General features: G+C 35.4%; 1 protein-coding gene across 3 annotated transcripts in view; it reads left to right on the plus strand.

The window, feature by feature from the left end:
• The window catches only part of DIAPH2 (diaphanous related formin 2), a 199569-nt gene that overhangs the window by 111621 nt on the left and 70038 nt on the right, over positions 1-17910 (plus strand). For all 3 annotated transcript variants that reach the window (XM_027740737.2, XM_027740739.2, XM_027740740.2), the window contains one exon: positions 6049-6213. In XM_027740737.2, the coding sequence (XP_027596538.1) occupies positions 6049-6213 (165 nt within the window). The remainder of the gene's footprint in view (positions 1-6048; positions 6214-17910) is intronic.

Raw genomic sequence — 17910 nt, forward strand, 5'->3', positions numbered from 1 at the left:
ACAAAGGGATTTTCAAAATTCTGGTGACTTCATAAGTGGAAATAAAGCTTTGTTTTTGCCAAAGGTTTGGTTTGCTTTCAGGGGTACTAGAGCTTTTAAAAACTGTTTTGATCTTTCTGTCTTCTGTTAAAAATGGGGAAATGGACTTTGGGGATTATTCCCCTGTTACAATTACAGGAAAAAAAATCTTAACTTGTGAGGTCATCAACTTTATTTTTCTTTGAATAATGAAACCCCAAAAGTGTTTTAGGTTAATTTAGGTTAATACCTAGCTCTATTTTTGGAGTTTCTAGATTTTTTTTTTTTAAGTATTTTTATTTAAGATAGACATGATCTTGCCTTCTCTCTACCCTATGGCTTTAGAAATGTCACCTTTTGTATTCTTTTTGAAGAGTCAAGTGCTCTTATTTACTTTTCAAGTTTTCTTCTTTGTGCTAACACGGGAAATTCTCAATTTGGCATCCTAGGTCTTTGTTTTCCAGTATAAACCAGTTCAGGAAACAGCCTTTGGAGCTTTGTTCCTTGGTTCGAGTATCATATAAAATAGACCCTTGTTTATCAGTTTTTGCCTAGAGAGTTTCTATGAGACTTTTCAAGCAATGAGCACTGATCTTTGTGTCCTCATTAACAGAAGTATAAATAAAAAAGCAGTATTGAAATGATGTTGACATAAGCTTTCTCTTGTGCACAGTGACATGGTAGAATCAATGGAAATTGTCTTTTCATTATTGAGGAGTTTGAATGCAGAAAAGTTGGGAATTGCTAGGATTGCTTAGAGCTGGGATTAAGTAAACATTGACATATTTTTATAGTGTTTACCAAGATGAAAGTTTAATGCCATTTAGGGACAAGTCAGAAGCCTCATCTTAATTAACACAAACTTAAATATGATTCTGCAGTTTCGGGAGAAGGAGCAGGTCACAGCCAGCATTGTTCCTGGATGGATATGATCTTTTAGTGCTTCATTTCCATGAACACAGACCTGAAATCTTGTCTGTACACAGTGAATGCAGTTGTGTTAAATAGTTCTGATAGTTAAGGATAACTTCAGGTACTAATGGAATGAAGGGAGAGGAATAGACCTCTTTGCTCCAAGATAGCTGAGAAGCAACTCTTCTTCTGTGTTTTGTTTTGGTTTGGTTGTTTTTCCTGAGCAATTCCGTTAAATGCTGAATGATGAGGCAATTTGCTTTGTAATGAGAAAGAAATTCTCACACTGAGCTTTTTATGGATATTTTATTAGGGAATCTTTAAGCTCTACAGAAGTACACAATTTTGTATACACTGATAAAGTGGGGCTCCTGCTCTGGGTCTCCGTTTCTTCGAGTTCTAATTTGGGCAGAGCGAAGTGTCTTGTAATGAAGATTTCTGCAAATTTTTCTTTTTTGCAAAGGCTTTCAACAGGAAGAAAAGATTTAGGGATATAATTGTGATTCATAATTATCTGTGTACGCTCCAGAAGTCTTGTCTTCTGTGTAGTCACAGAGATCCATTATGTATGTAGTGTGAATGATAAAATTGTTACCATCTGTTTACATACTGATAGCAGGTGAAAATAAAGCTATCAGTGTAAATGACTTACTGTTATTAAAGCTGAATTTCTGTCTTCGGCTAATAAGTTCTGTTTGTGTTTCTCCAGTTCGATTCAAAGAATGCTCTATTAGGAATGAGCTTGGAGATTAGAAACTAAGAAGACTGGTACATCCTTCATTAAAGATGACACTATTGAATCAAACTTTCCCTTTAGCTAAACAAAAAATATCTTAAGCCTTGTTTGGTGGTACCTCAATCCAGAATCCTGTTCTGAAATGGTATGTAAGAGTTCTGAAATGACAGGATGCAATTGATATGCTCAAAATATTTGTAGTAAATTTTCACACTTACTGGTAGTTGTCATTAAAAATCATTCAGCAAGTATTCGAGTTCTCATTGAGGTGTATTTCTTTATTACTGGTTGAGGATAAGTGTACTTTATCTACTAGATCTATGTATTTTTACACTGTTTCTGTCTGTAACAAGTATTAGCACCAATATGTATAGTAGAATAAGAAACCTTGATATATTCAGTAAAACTCAAGTTAACTGAAAACTAAATAGATCAGATGTTGCAATAAATGAAGTTTAGGTGGTTTTGCTTTCCAGACTCCTAGGCTGATTATTTTTTACCCCTTTGTTATGGTGCCAATTTATAGAATATGCTAAATACATTGATTCCTTCTCTTTAGGTTGAGTGGGTTTATAAATGAGAACATCTTACACCTCTAGTCCCAGTGGACCTTTGTTTTCTTCTGCCCTAGTGTTTTTGCTCTATATTAGGAGGTAATCCATCCATAGCACAATGCCAGCTGCCTCTTTCTTAAATGATCTTTTTTGTGTCAACACAAACTTTTGAGAATCAAGCATTACATGAGAAACTCTCCCAGTGGAATGTAGCTCTCTCATGTTTTCAGCTTCCTGTAACCAGTAGCTGGAAGGACATGTCAAAAAGAACTTGTAGTCAGTCTTTGAAGGGCTTGTGGAAAGTGTTAGGAAGCTTCTGGCAGGTCTCTCCTTTGTGTTTGCTCTGCAATCTTTCATCTTCTGGAAGTATCAAAGGCATCAACTGGATGGCCTGTTTTTTTGTCTGCTATTGCAGATTCTGTGGTGAACATCCCTTAAACTCCTTTTTTATAGTGACTATGGCCCTGGAGAGGGGCCTCCTTAGGTGCTGGAACAGCGGTGCATTCTTTATAATCATGTTAAATGACTGATGTTCTTTCTGCTGTGGCACATATATTGTTGATGCCAAGTGCTGCCTTTTTGCTTGGTCCGTGCTGGCAGCAATAGGTGTTGCCTTGGGGCGAGTGTTTGGTGTGTTCTGGTACTTTATTAGCTTTTATTCAAGTTTTTGATATATTGGTCTGAAATCCATAGCAGATGTTATAGTAGAAGTAATGACTTGTCTTCCAGTTAATTTGAGATCTTCAACCTTGATTTCTCTGATCATATTTTTCATCTGTTTACATGGAAGACACCAGTAGAAATCATGGAAGTGTAATGGTAGTGGTCCTCAAAGCTAAAATATGTGGTTATGTGGAAAAAACAAGCTTGTGAATAAAGTAATTTCTCTTAGTGGAACAAGAACCCTTTAGACTTAATAGTGGAAAAATCTCTGATTTTTACTTGGATTCAGAATAGTGAGAAGGAAACCTTGTTTACAGTTTTTAAGTAAACACTCATTAAAGCTTCAATCTGTATTAAGGAAAACCATTGGAATTAAATATTGCTATTACACAAATTTTATACAGCTTATATTACTGACTAATGTGTTTTACTGAAATACTGTAGGCACATATGGCTCTGCTTCCCTGGAATTACTGCACTGGCTAAGTCACTACATTTCAAGGTGATGTTTTAAGTTACTAATATTTTATAAGTAGGAAGATTATATGAAACATATAGAGTATGACAGTAACTTTTTTAATATTACATGGTGTATGACTGGAAACTATTGTCTCCACAGCTCTGACTTGTCTTCTTCAAAATTAAGCATAGTTAAAACACTATTCTCTCTTTGCTTATTCTATTCATCTTTCTTACTGATATTCTTTTGTCTTGCAAGCCCTCTGTTAATGATATTTTTTATTTGCAGTTTGGTACTTCATAGATAAAAAATAATAATGTTGAGATTACAGTGTATGTTTCTGCAGGGTTACTTTAAAACATCTCATAATTTCAGTAAAAGTATTGGGGTATTTTTAGTGCTTACTATGTTATTTCTCATGTGAATATGCAACTGGAATGGAGAATTTGACTCTGGTAGCTTTGTCTCCAAGAATTAATTGCAAATCTGGAATAGCCAAAGTATTTTTCTAATTCAGTTTTTTATTATATAAGATTGTATTTAAAGGATCCACAGATACAATTTGTACATTTATATACCTTTGTATTTCTTTTTCCTAGTATTTTTGGTGAGTTGTTCATGGCAGCAGTCTGCTGACTCTAAGGCAATACATGTTTTTCTACAATTTTTAGACTGTGGTCAATAATTCAGTAATGTGCCATTATTACCTATTTAATGTATTCTTGCCATTAAACTTTCATTTGCTTTTGCACAGTTAAATGTCATTGAAGACTAAACTGTACCAGGTTTGTCTTGTGTTAAGATGAGCAATTCGACAGTCCAAGCTTGAAATTCTAACCAAGGAGGTTAAACTTCTTTTCAATACACTGAGAATACAGGTATTGCTGCTGTGCTTGCACTGGTGTGGCACTTTATAGGCAGATGTTAGTTTCAAAATCTTGATATTTATATATTAATATCCATCACATTGTTGGTTTCTCTTTCTAAATGAACATTATAAGCAAACAGCTTTTGTCTTGTGCTATTGAGGTTTTAATTGAGAGGAGAGAATTGCTGGGGAAAATTTATATTAGATAAAGTTTTCGATAATACTTTTAAGAACCAATTTTTAAATTACTGTTTACATACTCTCCCATTTGTTAGGGCAGGAAAATCTGGATGGAATATTAGGCCTCTTTCCAGTGGAAGGTATTTTCAGCTTTCTTTCATGCTTGTTCAGTGACAGCCTTTTAGGTACTCAGCAGTGTCCAAATGCTACAGAAATGTTATTAATAGAATATCCACCTGAATTTCCATTCCTTATTATACAATTTGTTGACTGTTTTCTGAAGGATCACTTTTGGGTTTAGTCTAATCTCAAAAAGAAAATTTTTTTAATGATTTCTCTGTACATCTCTGTCCCCTGTTTAGTTTCCAGTTTGTGTGTTGTTTTTCAGAGACTGGGATCTCAAAAATGTTGTGTAATTAGAAATGTGATACTAGGCAGCCTCTCAAATTAGAGTCTCAGGTCTGGGGAAAGGCTGAAGCGTGAGCTCTGCTCTATTAACGATCAGAATCCGCATGGAAGAGAGTCGTTACAAGGAAAAGCCACGGGGAGCCAGGCTGAATGATTTCTGTAGTTCAGGGAATAACTTGTCTTTTGTTCTTGGGGTTTGATATGTGCAGCACAACACTTTCATCAGCTACAATTGGGTATCAGCAGAACTAGTTTAATCCTGTACCAGCTGTGGTTTTTCCCGGTGATTTGTGACTTTGTGGATATAAACAACCACACAGAACAAAACAGCAGAGTGAAACGTACTTGCTTTGAGGCAAACTAATATTTCTCTTAATAGGTTGCATTGCACCCTTCTTGTATTTGCAAAATAATTGTTCAAAAATATTTTTCTTAATATAGGGGGGAAAAAAGCCACATTTTTCCATTTACAAGCATTATTATTAAAACTTTTAATGATGACTGCTGAGATGAAAGTCAATCTCAGTCTCATTTCTAGACTTCCATACTTCCTAAGGAAAAGAAAAAAGACTTGTGTTGTTCCATGGTGTTTTTCTCACTAATAATTTTTCAAAGCTGTTTGTCAGTTTACTGGGGTGGGTGGATATTTCATTTTTGTAAGTTCTGTGAAATTACATAGTTGAGAGCACCTCAAAAAAGTGTACCTAGGACAGGAAGCCTGGGGCATGAGCTGTGTGGCTGGGCAGGAAAGAATCCACAGAGAAGATTTTTGTAATAAAAGGCAAAGAAAATTAGATGTTGTACTATATAATTTTGCCATTGATAGTTATGCATGTTTAGCATATAAAATATATGTCCATAATGTGGGGAACATGACAACACCTGAACACAGTGAGAAATCATAGAGTCTCACAGCCAACTAATTTTTACTGTCATTTCATAGAATGTATTTTATAAAATTAGTCATTACTTCAAAGAGCAACGTCCAAGTTATTTATAGATTTTATAAAGTTACATATTCTGTTAGTGTCAAATCTTCACCATTGGAAAGGGGTCATCTAATGGAAATGTCAGTATGAACTTGCAGACATGTTAATACATAAAAGTGTCATATTTGAAAGCAGAACAGCACTTGCACGTTTTCCAGTTTTAACCTTTGTACTCACTTGTCTTTACTTTGTTACTTTGTTTACTTTATTTACTGTTAGATTGCACTGCATTTGAATCGTTTTCCTTAACAAAACCTTACAGCTTTGCTGAGAGTGCCCGAGAGCAATATGAAAAATTGTCCAACATGCACAACAACATGACTAAATTGTATGAAAATTTGGGCGAATACTTTACCTTTGATCCCAAAGCAATAAGCATAGAAGAATTCTTTGGTGATCTGAGCAACTTCAGAACTCTATTTTTGGTGAGTAATGTCTTCAAAATGTTACATATTATCTGATATCTTTTTTTCCTAATTTTAATTCTTTCCTCATTTCCCTATTTTTGCTGTCATAATTAACTTTATGTTTTGTCCTGTGGCAGGAAATTGGGTGAATGTTTCCAGAATTATTTAGGTTTTGATCACAGATAACTCTTGTCCTCCAGTTGACAACTCAACTGTGAATAAGGTTGAGACATATGGATAGATAGGAAATATTTTTCCTCTTTTAACTAAAATTGCCTGTTGGCTGACACACAATAAATAGACATGATCTGAAAAGCATGTTAAAATCCAGACCTGAATGCGAGTGCCTACATTCATATGGTGTTAGAATCTGGCTGATGCCTTGGTGATACTGAAACCTTGGAGATGAGCTCTGTGTTGCTGACACAAGTTCACTCAGGTGCTTGTATCACCATTTCCAGTCATCCACAGTGATCAGGGTATGTCTTTTTCTTTTTAAGAAATTCAAGAATTTAATTTTAAACAGTTAAGATTTTAATGGGTTTAATGTCATCTTTCCTAGTGGCTTTCTGGAAGCCATAATTAGCTGCACCATAGGAAGTGTACAGGGAAAACAGATGCCTGGAATGTCACATTGTGTCTCTGGAGAATACAAACATCACTTGGAAATACCACTGTCTGCCATACAGCTGGGGCTCACTGCTCTGCCTGTTGCAATGAATTTATCATGCAATTATAAGAGTTTCAGTGTGATGGAGGAATAACTGCTTTTAAACATCATTAGTGGAAGAGGCTGTTGTGAAAGGTTTGGTGCAGTTAAACTACTCTATAGTTGAATCCTTTTCTTCTGCTAGCTTTGATTTGAAGTACCTTTTGTATATTTTCAGCTTTTTTTTCAAAAGTAATCCAACTCCTGTATTTCAGTTGCATACTGAATCAATTTTAATGGTCTTTCTTTTTAAAAATTGGATACATGTACTAGCAATGGACAAATCAAGTGTAAGATCTCTTGCTGGTAGGCAAAGGTTTTCCTAGATAGAAGAGACATACCCCAAATAGTCTTTCTGAGTTTCCTGAAAAGTAGGGCTAATTTCTTGCATTGTTTTATAATTTTAGAAAGTGGACAAAATAATTTCCTAGGATACTATTCTAATGCTCATGTTGGTCTAAATAGTTAATTATATCCATCTGATTCTATGGTCTTTAACATTTTATCTGTCCTTTTATCTTCAAAGCCTATTTTTAATAAAGTTATTCACTAATGAAATGAACTTGGACCATATGTATGATGCATACTAATTTAAATAGGAATGTTCCAATATAAAATGGTGAAATCCAAGGCCTCTGTAGCTCGGGGAGACACTTTCTTTTCCACAGCATCACTTCTGCTTCAGTCAATTCACTTGTTCAGATACATACAGTAGTAGTAGTAATTGTAATTAGGTCTTTTGAGAATTTCTTGACTTATTTTATCCACTAGAGCAGAACTTTGTAGACTTTAGTGGCATAAAGATTGTTGTTTAGGGATTTAATTTTTTCCAGACGCTTGAGCAAGGCCTAGGGCAAACATTAGAAGTTCACAGTACAGCAATTTATTTTTTTTTCTATAAGGAAAAAAAATTACTGAAAAGAATTAAGATTTTCTGCAATATTTTGATGTTTGCAAGAAGGTTCCCTGAAAGAGAGGAAAAAGATACGGAAACTGCTTTAATCTGTAGGATTTACTGTAAGAAAGTAATAATTACTGATAAGAATTCAGGAGCAATCAGATAAGACTGAGGATATACAGCATCTCCAAACGTTCCCTAGAGCATGCATTTTTATTAAATTTGTCCAGTTCAGACTGATGTAATGCCTGCGTTCTTTCTCTAAGTGGTCCCATTAACTTCTTTTAGTATTTTGGTAAATGACTTAAGTATCATTTCAAATATTTTTGAAATATTGATGACTGGTTTCTTCCTGTTTATCATTCTATATTCTTGCTAGTGGCTGACTACTGATAAAAGCTTGTTTCTTCTGCCACTAGCCATTTTAATGGCATTCCTTGAGTCCCACAACTTTGATGGAATAGAGGCCTTGCAATGACACCAGGCAGCTGCCTGGCCTGCCAGGTGGCAAAGGTTGAGGTGGAGGTGGCACAAGTATTTCAGCCTCTTCTTTGATGTGGGGTTCCATCCTCCATTCAACTGCTGGCCTTTGTTTTTCTTCATCCTCCTTTGAGTGTCCTCGTAGCTATAAAAACCTTTCTTGTTGCTTTTCCCATTGACAGTTTATCTCCATCTGAGCTTTGGCTTAATTGCTTCCGTCCCTGGGCAGTATTCCTCCTGGATAGTATAGCTGGTCTTCCACTTCTCCATACTTCTGGCTCGTGTCAGAGCTCCATCAGGAATGCCTTGTTCAGCCAAGATGGCCCTGTCCCACCTGCTCAGCTTCCCACATGGCAGGACAGGTGTTGCTTGTGCTTTAAGAACGTTTTCCTTGAAGGTTAGTTGGGAATAATGAACACTTTACATATACATTGCATTTTAATTGAAACCACAGTGTATATAGTTGGAGATAATTGGCCTTTGTGAGCACTTAAATTCAACATAGCCCTTCAGAAAAGCTTCACTTGGCTTCTGTTACATTTGTACAACAGATGTTTCCCTTTGCTTAACCTATGATTTTGCTATGGAAAAGCAAGAATACTGACTAAATAGGTTGACTGGAATGTCAATTTTTCTTTGTTTCATTTACAACTAAAAAATGTGTTATAGCGTCATACAACTTAGCTAGTGTATTTAACAAAGGTGGAATATGTATATAAATGTTTCTAAAGATGAATCTAAAAGAATTAAATTAGAAATATATTCTGAATGGTACTTTCCCAGGTCACAGAGAAAATTATCTCTGTGTTTTTGTATGTACAGATACATATAAAAGTATATATATATGTTCGTCTTACAAAACTCAAGCTATTTTAATGGTAAGAAAGCAGCTGCTCTTTTGAAAATTCATGTTAGAGACTTTTGACAATTGTTGAAGGAAATGCTATATTTAATGGAAAATAATGCTTATTTTATTACTTGAAATGAAAAAGTAGATGCATGCATCATCTTTTCTAATTGCTTGCCTTTTGCAAGTTGGACAAAAACAGTATTTAGCAAATGCACCTCCACATGGTCTAAGCATTCAGCAGTTGTTGGGCTGAACGAAAAGATGTAGAGTTTACGAGAAAAATATTTTCTGGAAGTCAGTGTTGTTTTTCATCCTTCATTCTTCTGATCAAAACGTAACAGCAATATAGTGATATTCCTTTGGGCCCTGTAGTTTCTCAAGTTATTTTCCAACAAAATTTTTCACACAAATAACTTGTTATTCTGTTATCCCTAAACAACGGGAGGAAAAGCAATTTTAAGTAGGCAGTGTAGGCTCTTACAGGAACTGACACTTCTCGATTTCTTCATGAGACATATTGATTAGGGTTGGAACACTTCCTATGCTTTCCCAGCAACAGACAATTACCCCAAAAGATTGATTCTTTTGTGGGCATTTTGTTGTTCTTTTTTTTTGTTCTAAAAACTGTACAAAGTCTCGAAACAAGTACCAAAATTAAGTGCAGTCTTTTGTACTTAGTTTTTATCAACGTCTGTCTACCTTTGTGTGAGAGAGAATAAGAATTTTTTGGGCTGTTCTGATATGTCAGGAGCAGGAAGAAAGTGTTGTGTAGGGAGTTGACAGTCTAAGTGACACCATGGAAACTGCCCTTTGTACGATTGCAAATTCCCAAATAAACTTAGAGCCCCTCTGACCAAACAGTCCTTGTGAGCCCGTTCAGTTCACTGAGCTGCAATACAGGGAATTGGCCTAGAGATGCAGAGAGAAGAAACAGAGTTTATTTATTTATTATTCTATATCTGCTCCCATTTTATCCCCAGGCTTCTCTAACCATTTTTGCAGGAAATGTAATTAGAGCCAGGGGTGCAGTGAGACAAGGAAATTAAGTGTGCATCACGTTCCCCCTCTTGCAGTCAGACATCGTGTCCCTCACAGGCCACTCATGGCTGTGTTGATCCTTGCTCAATCCCTTTTTTTTTATTTTGTTTTAAGATTAGGTAGAATATTTATAACTTTGAAGTGAGCTTTTAAACAGATTTGTCTTGGTGCTTGTGTCACCTCTCTCTTCATTTACTTCTCTGATTTTGTGCTGAAGTATGTCTTGATAACCTCACCATAATTAAGGAGGTGAATCTCAGGTTGTAAGTAAAGCACTTCAGCAGGACTTTCCTCTGCCAATGGAACATGAGTCAAAATTCAACCCAGAAGGAGGAAAAGAAAAAACATGCAGTGAAAATAGTAAGTCCACTGGATAATATAATCTCTTTTATATTTAGGACTTTCTAAAGAAGAAATATTTTTCAGATTTTTACTGATTTAATCCTTTATTCCATTGAAAGTAAACACAAATTTCGATTGTCCTTGAGGACAATTGCAACCTGATACATTTTGGCTTGATATCGTTTCAGGCTCTTATCAAATAATGATTAATCAGTTGCCTGAAGCAAGATGCCAGTTTGTTCTTTTCTGTTTGGGTTCTTTACTTTAACTTGCTGTCTCACAGTTTATATCAAGTGACCTGTAATATTTTTAAGCTCTCACATTCTGTTGGTGGTAGAATATTGAAAAACATCCACCAAATCTGTCATGCCTACATTTGCAAATGGACATAAACATTCTTTTAAATAGATTGTGTGCTTCATGGAAGTTGTATGAAATATGTACTTTAGCATTAGATAGGAAAAGTTCTTTTTTGTTATACAGTTTTTAAATATTTCAAATTTTGTTTGCTCTGTGGACTTCCCTATATTGCAGATAGTCTTAAAGGTGAATTTTGAGTCTAAAAATTAAAGCTGTTTTTGAAGCAGTAAGAGGCATTTTTGTTCAGTGAAGTGATTTTTTTTTTTTATATCTAGTAGATAGTTTTATCAGTGGTGGCTGCTTCCCTCACATTTGTGTAAATTCAGCTCTTTGAATAAGGAATTAAATCTTTAAATTACATTATAAATGTACTAGGAGCAAAAGGGTTGTATTCTAGTATAAGTAAATATTTAAGCAGATGTGAGTAACTCATCAGGTGGCAGCATGAGAGATGGGTTTTTGGTAAAAGACCAGTGAAATAAACTGCCCTTTTGTATCAACACTGACTGTTGATTGATGGGCACTGTGTGGCCAGGATCTGTTACAGTAACCCTGTAATACAGGAGCCAGAAAGTGGAAATCTCCCCAAAATGATAAGATGTATTAAATGATCAGTAAACTGAGCAATTTTTATTGGTGACCACTACTCTGGTCTTTCAAGATTTTATAAGATTGATTGTTTCCTGTACCAGCCAGGAAACAAAACATCTGTTATGTTGCCTTCATAAGAAACAACTTTCACCACAGAGGATTCAGCATCTTGAGTATAAATGTACCTGTAAGACCTTTTTTTCTTTCTAATATTTGTTTGCTTGTAAGTTACTTCAAAGTAAGTTTCAAGCTGCACGACTCAGGAATGGTTTTTTGTCTTTTTCTTGTGGCTTGTTTGAAATGTCCCTTGAATACAGCAGGTCATTGGCTACAGTAATATAAATCAATGAATATACAATACGTAAATAAATACATAATAAACATCTGATTTACTATGAAATATGATGCATAGTCAGGCTAAATTCCCAGCTTTCAGACTTGTAAATTGAGTTTGTAATTCAGGAGTGGTTTAAAAGAAAGGCTCTATTTATTCATTGTTCTCCCTGGTTATTTGTCTGGGAATACAGTTTGTCCCTTCTGCCTAAAAAGTAACAGTTCTTTAATGCAGTCTGAAAGATAACAGTTTCCAGCTAGCAGGAAGCTATGAAAAAATGAAGAATAACGAGCAAGAAGTATTTTCTTCAGCAAAATTTCCCAAGAGGTAGTATCAAAAGTGAAACATTGTCCTTATTAACAGGCAGTATATAGCAAGCCCTTCCTCCCATCTGTCCCAAAAAATGAAACACAAACCTTTTTGTAAGCTCTCTAAATTCTCATCTGAGTGTATACATCCAGCTAGTGCTGAGAAGAATTATTTTTAATCATTGTACTGAAAAAAACAGGAATTAGGTGTAGGCTATGAAAGTTTACAAGGAGTGGAATCGGAAGCAAAAGGATTCACGTAGGAGCGGTAACTCAACTTTATTTACAAAAGGTTAGTGCTGCTGCATAAGCACTTACACTGTTCATGATATAAAACATAAGGATGACATTTCTCTTGGAAGCTCTCTAAAAGATGTAAAAATAAATAATAATAAAAGAAATTAAACTGAATCAAAGTACACCAAGTTGGCAAGCACTTTAAGATTGGCAAGTGTAGAAATAACAGGCAGCATAGATGGGTTTGGGATTTTGTTCTGGCCTGTCTAATTTGTTTCTTTGGTGATATGGGTGCCTTTCAGGATCGGGTAAAACCACTAGATGTCGTATTTCATGGTAGTGATGCCACTGATTAAGTAATATTTTCAAAAGTTATATGGGAAAACGTAGTCTAGAGAAAATCATGAAGTTAAATTTCCTGATCTTGAAAAGGAACAGGATTAAAAACCTTCCTTCAGAATTTTTTGTTTGATATTCAGCTGATAGCAGTGAGTCTAACTGAGTAACATCAGTATTTCGAGACATTATCTTAGAAGTTTATAGTATTTAAATGAGGGTTTTGAATCCTCATTTCACTCTGAAAACAAGGCATAGTTTGGGATTTTGACTGTTGTAATACTTAAGCTGTTGAAAAGCTGTTTTAAACCAGTGACTTTTTTATTTGCTCCGACTCCCTTTGGCATGGCTTTAAGTCTAGAAGAGACCCTTCCATAGAAGACATTTACAGGCTACAGATGTCAATATCTCTGCAGCTCCACATATTTCTGAAAAGCTGTCATGTGTTAGAAGCAATCTGACTTCTGTCTAAAATCTCCACAGTTTCATTTCACATATATAGTCCTAACCTCATCATTCTGTTTGTTCATGTATTTTATTAAGATAATTTGATAATTGGAATCCATGTTTGTCTAAATTGTGATTTCAGATAGATCACTGCATTATTGCAGCTTCAATTAGCTTGCTGATGTTGTGGTAAATTATAGCTCATTCACTTCCTTAAGTTCGTATTTGCTTGCTTATCACGTTCAGGGAAATCCAAAGCAAGCTAATAGAATTGGATAATCCTGTCAAAGCACAATGTGAAGCACAAAGTGGAAGGTGTAAGAAACCTCAAGAAAGAAATTGCAGCTGTATAAGTATATCCCTTCAGTGCTGGGTTTTCTCACATTTGTTATTTCTTTGGCGTGTAATGCCACACAACCACTACAATGCTTCCTTCCAATAGTCCACCAGCCAGGACTGTAAGGAAGCCTGCAATATCTTTCTAACACAGGCAGCTTTATTTTCTTATTGAAATACTTTGTCTTTATACACTACATTGCATGTAATTCTCACAGCCTCTATTAAAATCTGTCAAGAATTTGTAGCCAGCAACTTGGAAACCTTACACACATATTCAAGGTCCTGCTATTTAAAAGAATAATTGACTTTTTCTACTGGATTTAGGCTTTTGTATGAACAGTTCTTGCAGATTTACCTTAGAGTGAATTTTTGTTAAACAGTCTAAATGCCTGTGCTCACATGATGATGCAAGGCTTCACATGCCAAAATATTTATTTGTCTCCTTGATCCAGAAAGATTGCTTTGGAACATAATGGTAATTCATGTGCTCTGGACCTTGGTTTCTCTTTTCAGATTGTACCCAAACAGCCAACATTGGTGATTTTAAGTTGTTGTTTGTTTTTTTTTTTTTTAATAAAGACAGTTATAGAGTTTTGTTAATGTTTGTTTTTCAGCTCTGTGTCTCTTTCAGGAATAACCAGTATTAGGCATTCCTGTTTATTCTGCTATCCAAATATTGATTGAAAGGATCTGGTAAAACAGTCCGAAATCTGTCCACTTGTGGGCTGTTTAATAATCATTCAAACACATACAGTTGAGTAATTAAGTCATACAATACAGCTTTTCCTTGGAAGTCTTAAACTTGGACCAGTAAACACTGCAAAACTCTTCTACCTTACATCACTAGACACTTTTAAGTGTTTTTGCAACCCAGCTGATGAGCCAGCAGCAAACCCCTTCTGCCTACCTGAGCAGACAGCAGAGTTACACTTGCCAAGCCCTTAATCTGTGCTGGCATGTCAAAGACATTCCCTGTCACATGTGATGGCCCTGATGCACAAAGCACAGGGCAGTGTCCCAAACGTAATCTTTCCTACTTACCATTTCATGGCCACCCATCAGGAAATTCAATTTGTCTGCTCTTCTTTAATACCAGCTCATTACATCTCTTTTCCATTATTTTCATAAGGATAGCAATGTATTTAAATGTGTTATCCTCCAAGGAATACCAAAAGATCTTTCTTTTACATGTAAACTGATTGCACAATCTGCTGTATTTTAACTCTCTCTATTTCTGTAGATTAACTTCCAGTTAATCTGAGTTTGTTGTTTCTAACGACTTACGGCTGAAAAAGATTATTTTCCTGGAACTTCAGCTGACATATTTTGCAGTTGCAAGGCAAATTTAGGGAAGGCCTGAGGGATCACAGGCAGCCTTCATTATTGGTGCATGACTGCTTTGTAGCCAACTGCATCTTTAATATCCGGGGAGATTTGTGCACTACAGTTTGTTTTCTTTCTTCTTGTTTTTAATAATTTACCTTTGAGAGTCTATTTACAACCATGTCGATGTGTGAATATGTTTGTCTGTCAAAACTTAAGATATGTACAGAATGCAAGAGTTGCATTAATTTTTTATTTGCTTCTTAAGGAAGCCAAACTGTAAACTGGCAGTCCTGAGTGCAAGAGCTGTACTTCAGTGAATCCTAATAAACACAAGGGGGAACATCAAACTATGTGCCTCTTCAGCTAACTCATTTAAAAAGAGATAATATTCCTTGCTGAATCTATTTTTCTGCTAGGAGAGACAATAATTTGGTTTTGTTTTTATTATAACAAAACAAACCCACAATCAAACTTTCTTTAACTTTTAATTTGCTATTGAATTAGCAAAACTGCATGGCCTTCTGCACCAAACCAAGAAAACAGAGGGTTGTGAACAGCACATCAAGAAAAGGGATTGTATGCATTTAAATATTTCTATCTGTTGAGATTCACTTGAAAATTATTTTTTGCATACACTTCATGTTTTGAAAAGACAGTATCTGGATGAATGCTTTTCAGATGTTTTCCAAAGCTGTTGAGAAGGCTTTTATTCTTACCCATGGATGGCCTCTTGCTCTGTGACATTTGTCTGAATTGTAACTGTTAGATTGGTTTAGTTTTATCCTTTAATTAGGGAATAAATCTGGTTGTGCAGTAAATACCTATGAACACTAGTAAGTACTTTGTCACTGTTGAACTACACTGCAGTAACAGAACTGCTGATTTTTTTCCCGTCTTTTAAAAGCAATGTGGGTTACAGAGCTATTTTTTTCGGTATTCAAACTGATCTCTATCTTTTGAGGTAATTTAGCCTACAAACCTACACAAAAAGGGTATCACTGACATTTGATACTGAAAAAATAGTCTGATAATAGCACTGTTGTATATTAAAAGAAATCCACTGAAACTCAGGAGTTTGGAAGAGAAAAGGTATAGAGGAGTAAAAAACCATGCCAAAAGAAAAACAGGTGAAAGCATGAGATGATGTCCAGATCTCTTTTGACTTTACTTAATGCTTAACTTCAGATTGGTGGGGCCCAAATAACACTGTTGTGAGGCAGGTGCAGAATGATGTCCCATTTGTATTAAATATTGTTTGACTTATCCACAGTCCTGAGGTCTAAAGAAAGAGGAAATACTTAATAATAAAGTATTCAAAGCCACATGAGAGAGAAAAATAACCCTTTGTAGTGAAACTGTAGAAAATCAAACTTAAAGGATTGGTGGTATAATCCAGGCAGAGCAAATGCTGTAGAAACCACTCTACATATGAGTCAAAATTCTCTTCACATTTATTTACAGTCATCTTCAATCAGCTTTGAGAAGCTATGATCAAATCTGTTAGCAATATTAATTCAGATATAAAGTATGTTTATAAATATAGATGAATATAGATTTTATTTTGCCTTCAGCACATAACTTGAAAACCAGTGGGAGTATGTTTTTGCCAATTATTTTTTTCCAGCTCTCAGTACAGTAGTAAATGATATAAGAAATGGTCAAGAGTCCAACTGCTTGGTGGAGAGTAATAACAAACAAGTACATTCCAGGTGGTAGATGGGTGTAGGTAGATAAAGATAAGCACTCTCACACAGAGTGATCAGTATGTTGTTATCTTACTATTCTTCAAGAAGATTGGACCTTTATTTTAAATGACTTTTTTTTTTTAATCATCCTTGGTATCCATTGTATTTTATGAACTGCAGTCTGAATTTCCCCAAAATCTCCCCTCAGCTAGAACTTGTACAGCCTGGCTCAGAGTGAATTTCCAGATACAATAACTTTAGAGCTTGTTGAGTTCAGCCTGCTGTAGTCTTCCTGTGACAGAATCTATGATCTAATCATAGTCTGTCAATGGCTAGTGGGTTACTAGTGCAGCCATGACATTTCATATTTGCTTTCTCTCATAAGATTGTGGGCATTTACTTCTATTACAGCCTGTGAAGTTGCAGTAAAATGAAATCTCTGTCAAGTGTGATTGAATGTGCAGAGACAGAATGTCCAAAATCAAAAGGGATAAAACATTGATTTTACCCTTTAATTCTCTTTTCTCTTTTCTGAAAGAAAAGGTGTTTCTCAATTCAGTTGGTTCTCTCATAGTGCAGTGAATGCAGTTGGTTCTCTCATAGTGCAGCCAATGCAGTTCTTAGTACAATACTAAAGCTGGGCCACGAATACCATCGCTGCTAACTGTAGTACCAGCATCTTTAAAACAGTGTCAGCTGTGAAAGAAGGGGTGAAATGTAGGACTTTACCTCAGTAAACTCTAGAAATGGCATATGCACACTAAGACATGATGTCCCTTGCCTGAATGAATATTCTTTATTTGGAAGCATTTGGGAGTCTTGGATTACCAAGTGCTGATATAATTAGTATGTCATAACATTTAAAGGTGCTTTAGGTAGGACTGATGATTGATGTCGCTGTCCATCATTTCTTCCTGGCATGTGCACAGTAAGGTGAAAGTTTAGTTTGGATATTGGGAAAAATTTCTCCACTGAAAGGGTGGTCAGGCATTGGAACAGGTTGTCCAGGTAAGTGGTGGAATCACCATCCCTGGAAGTGTTCAGAAAACATGCAGATGTGGCACTTGAGGACATGATTTAGTGGGGAGTGTGACAGTGCTGATTTAAGAGTTGGACTAATGATCTTAGAGGTCTTTTCAAACCTAAATGATTCTGTTTCATTTATAAACACTTGAAATGTCATTTCTGAAGACTGAGTAGAACTATGTAATTAATGTCTACCCCAAACTTAAGGAAACTTTATTTGTGAAATAATAAATTATATATTGTCTTGGATATTTACAAAAGCATCCCCAAGGAAATCATCTTCATTGTTTGTGTTTGGGATCATATATGTTTTTTCTGGTTTTTAGAGCATGATCACATTGTGTAGGAAACAAAGCAAACATTGACCTCCTTTGGAAAAGGAGGATATTTTCCAGACCAGATGCAGGCA

This window comes from Pipra filicauda, unplaced genomic scaffold (assembly GCF_003945595.2).
Source record: "Pipra filicauda isolate LSUMZ 115617 unplaced genomic scaffold, ASM394559v2 scaffold270_size1042834_pilon, whole genome shotgun sequence".
In the NCBI taxonomy this organism is placed as follows: Eukaryota; Metazoa; Chordata; class Aves; order Passeriformes; family Pipridae; genus Pipra; species Pipra filicauda.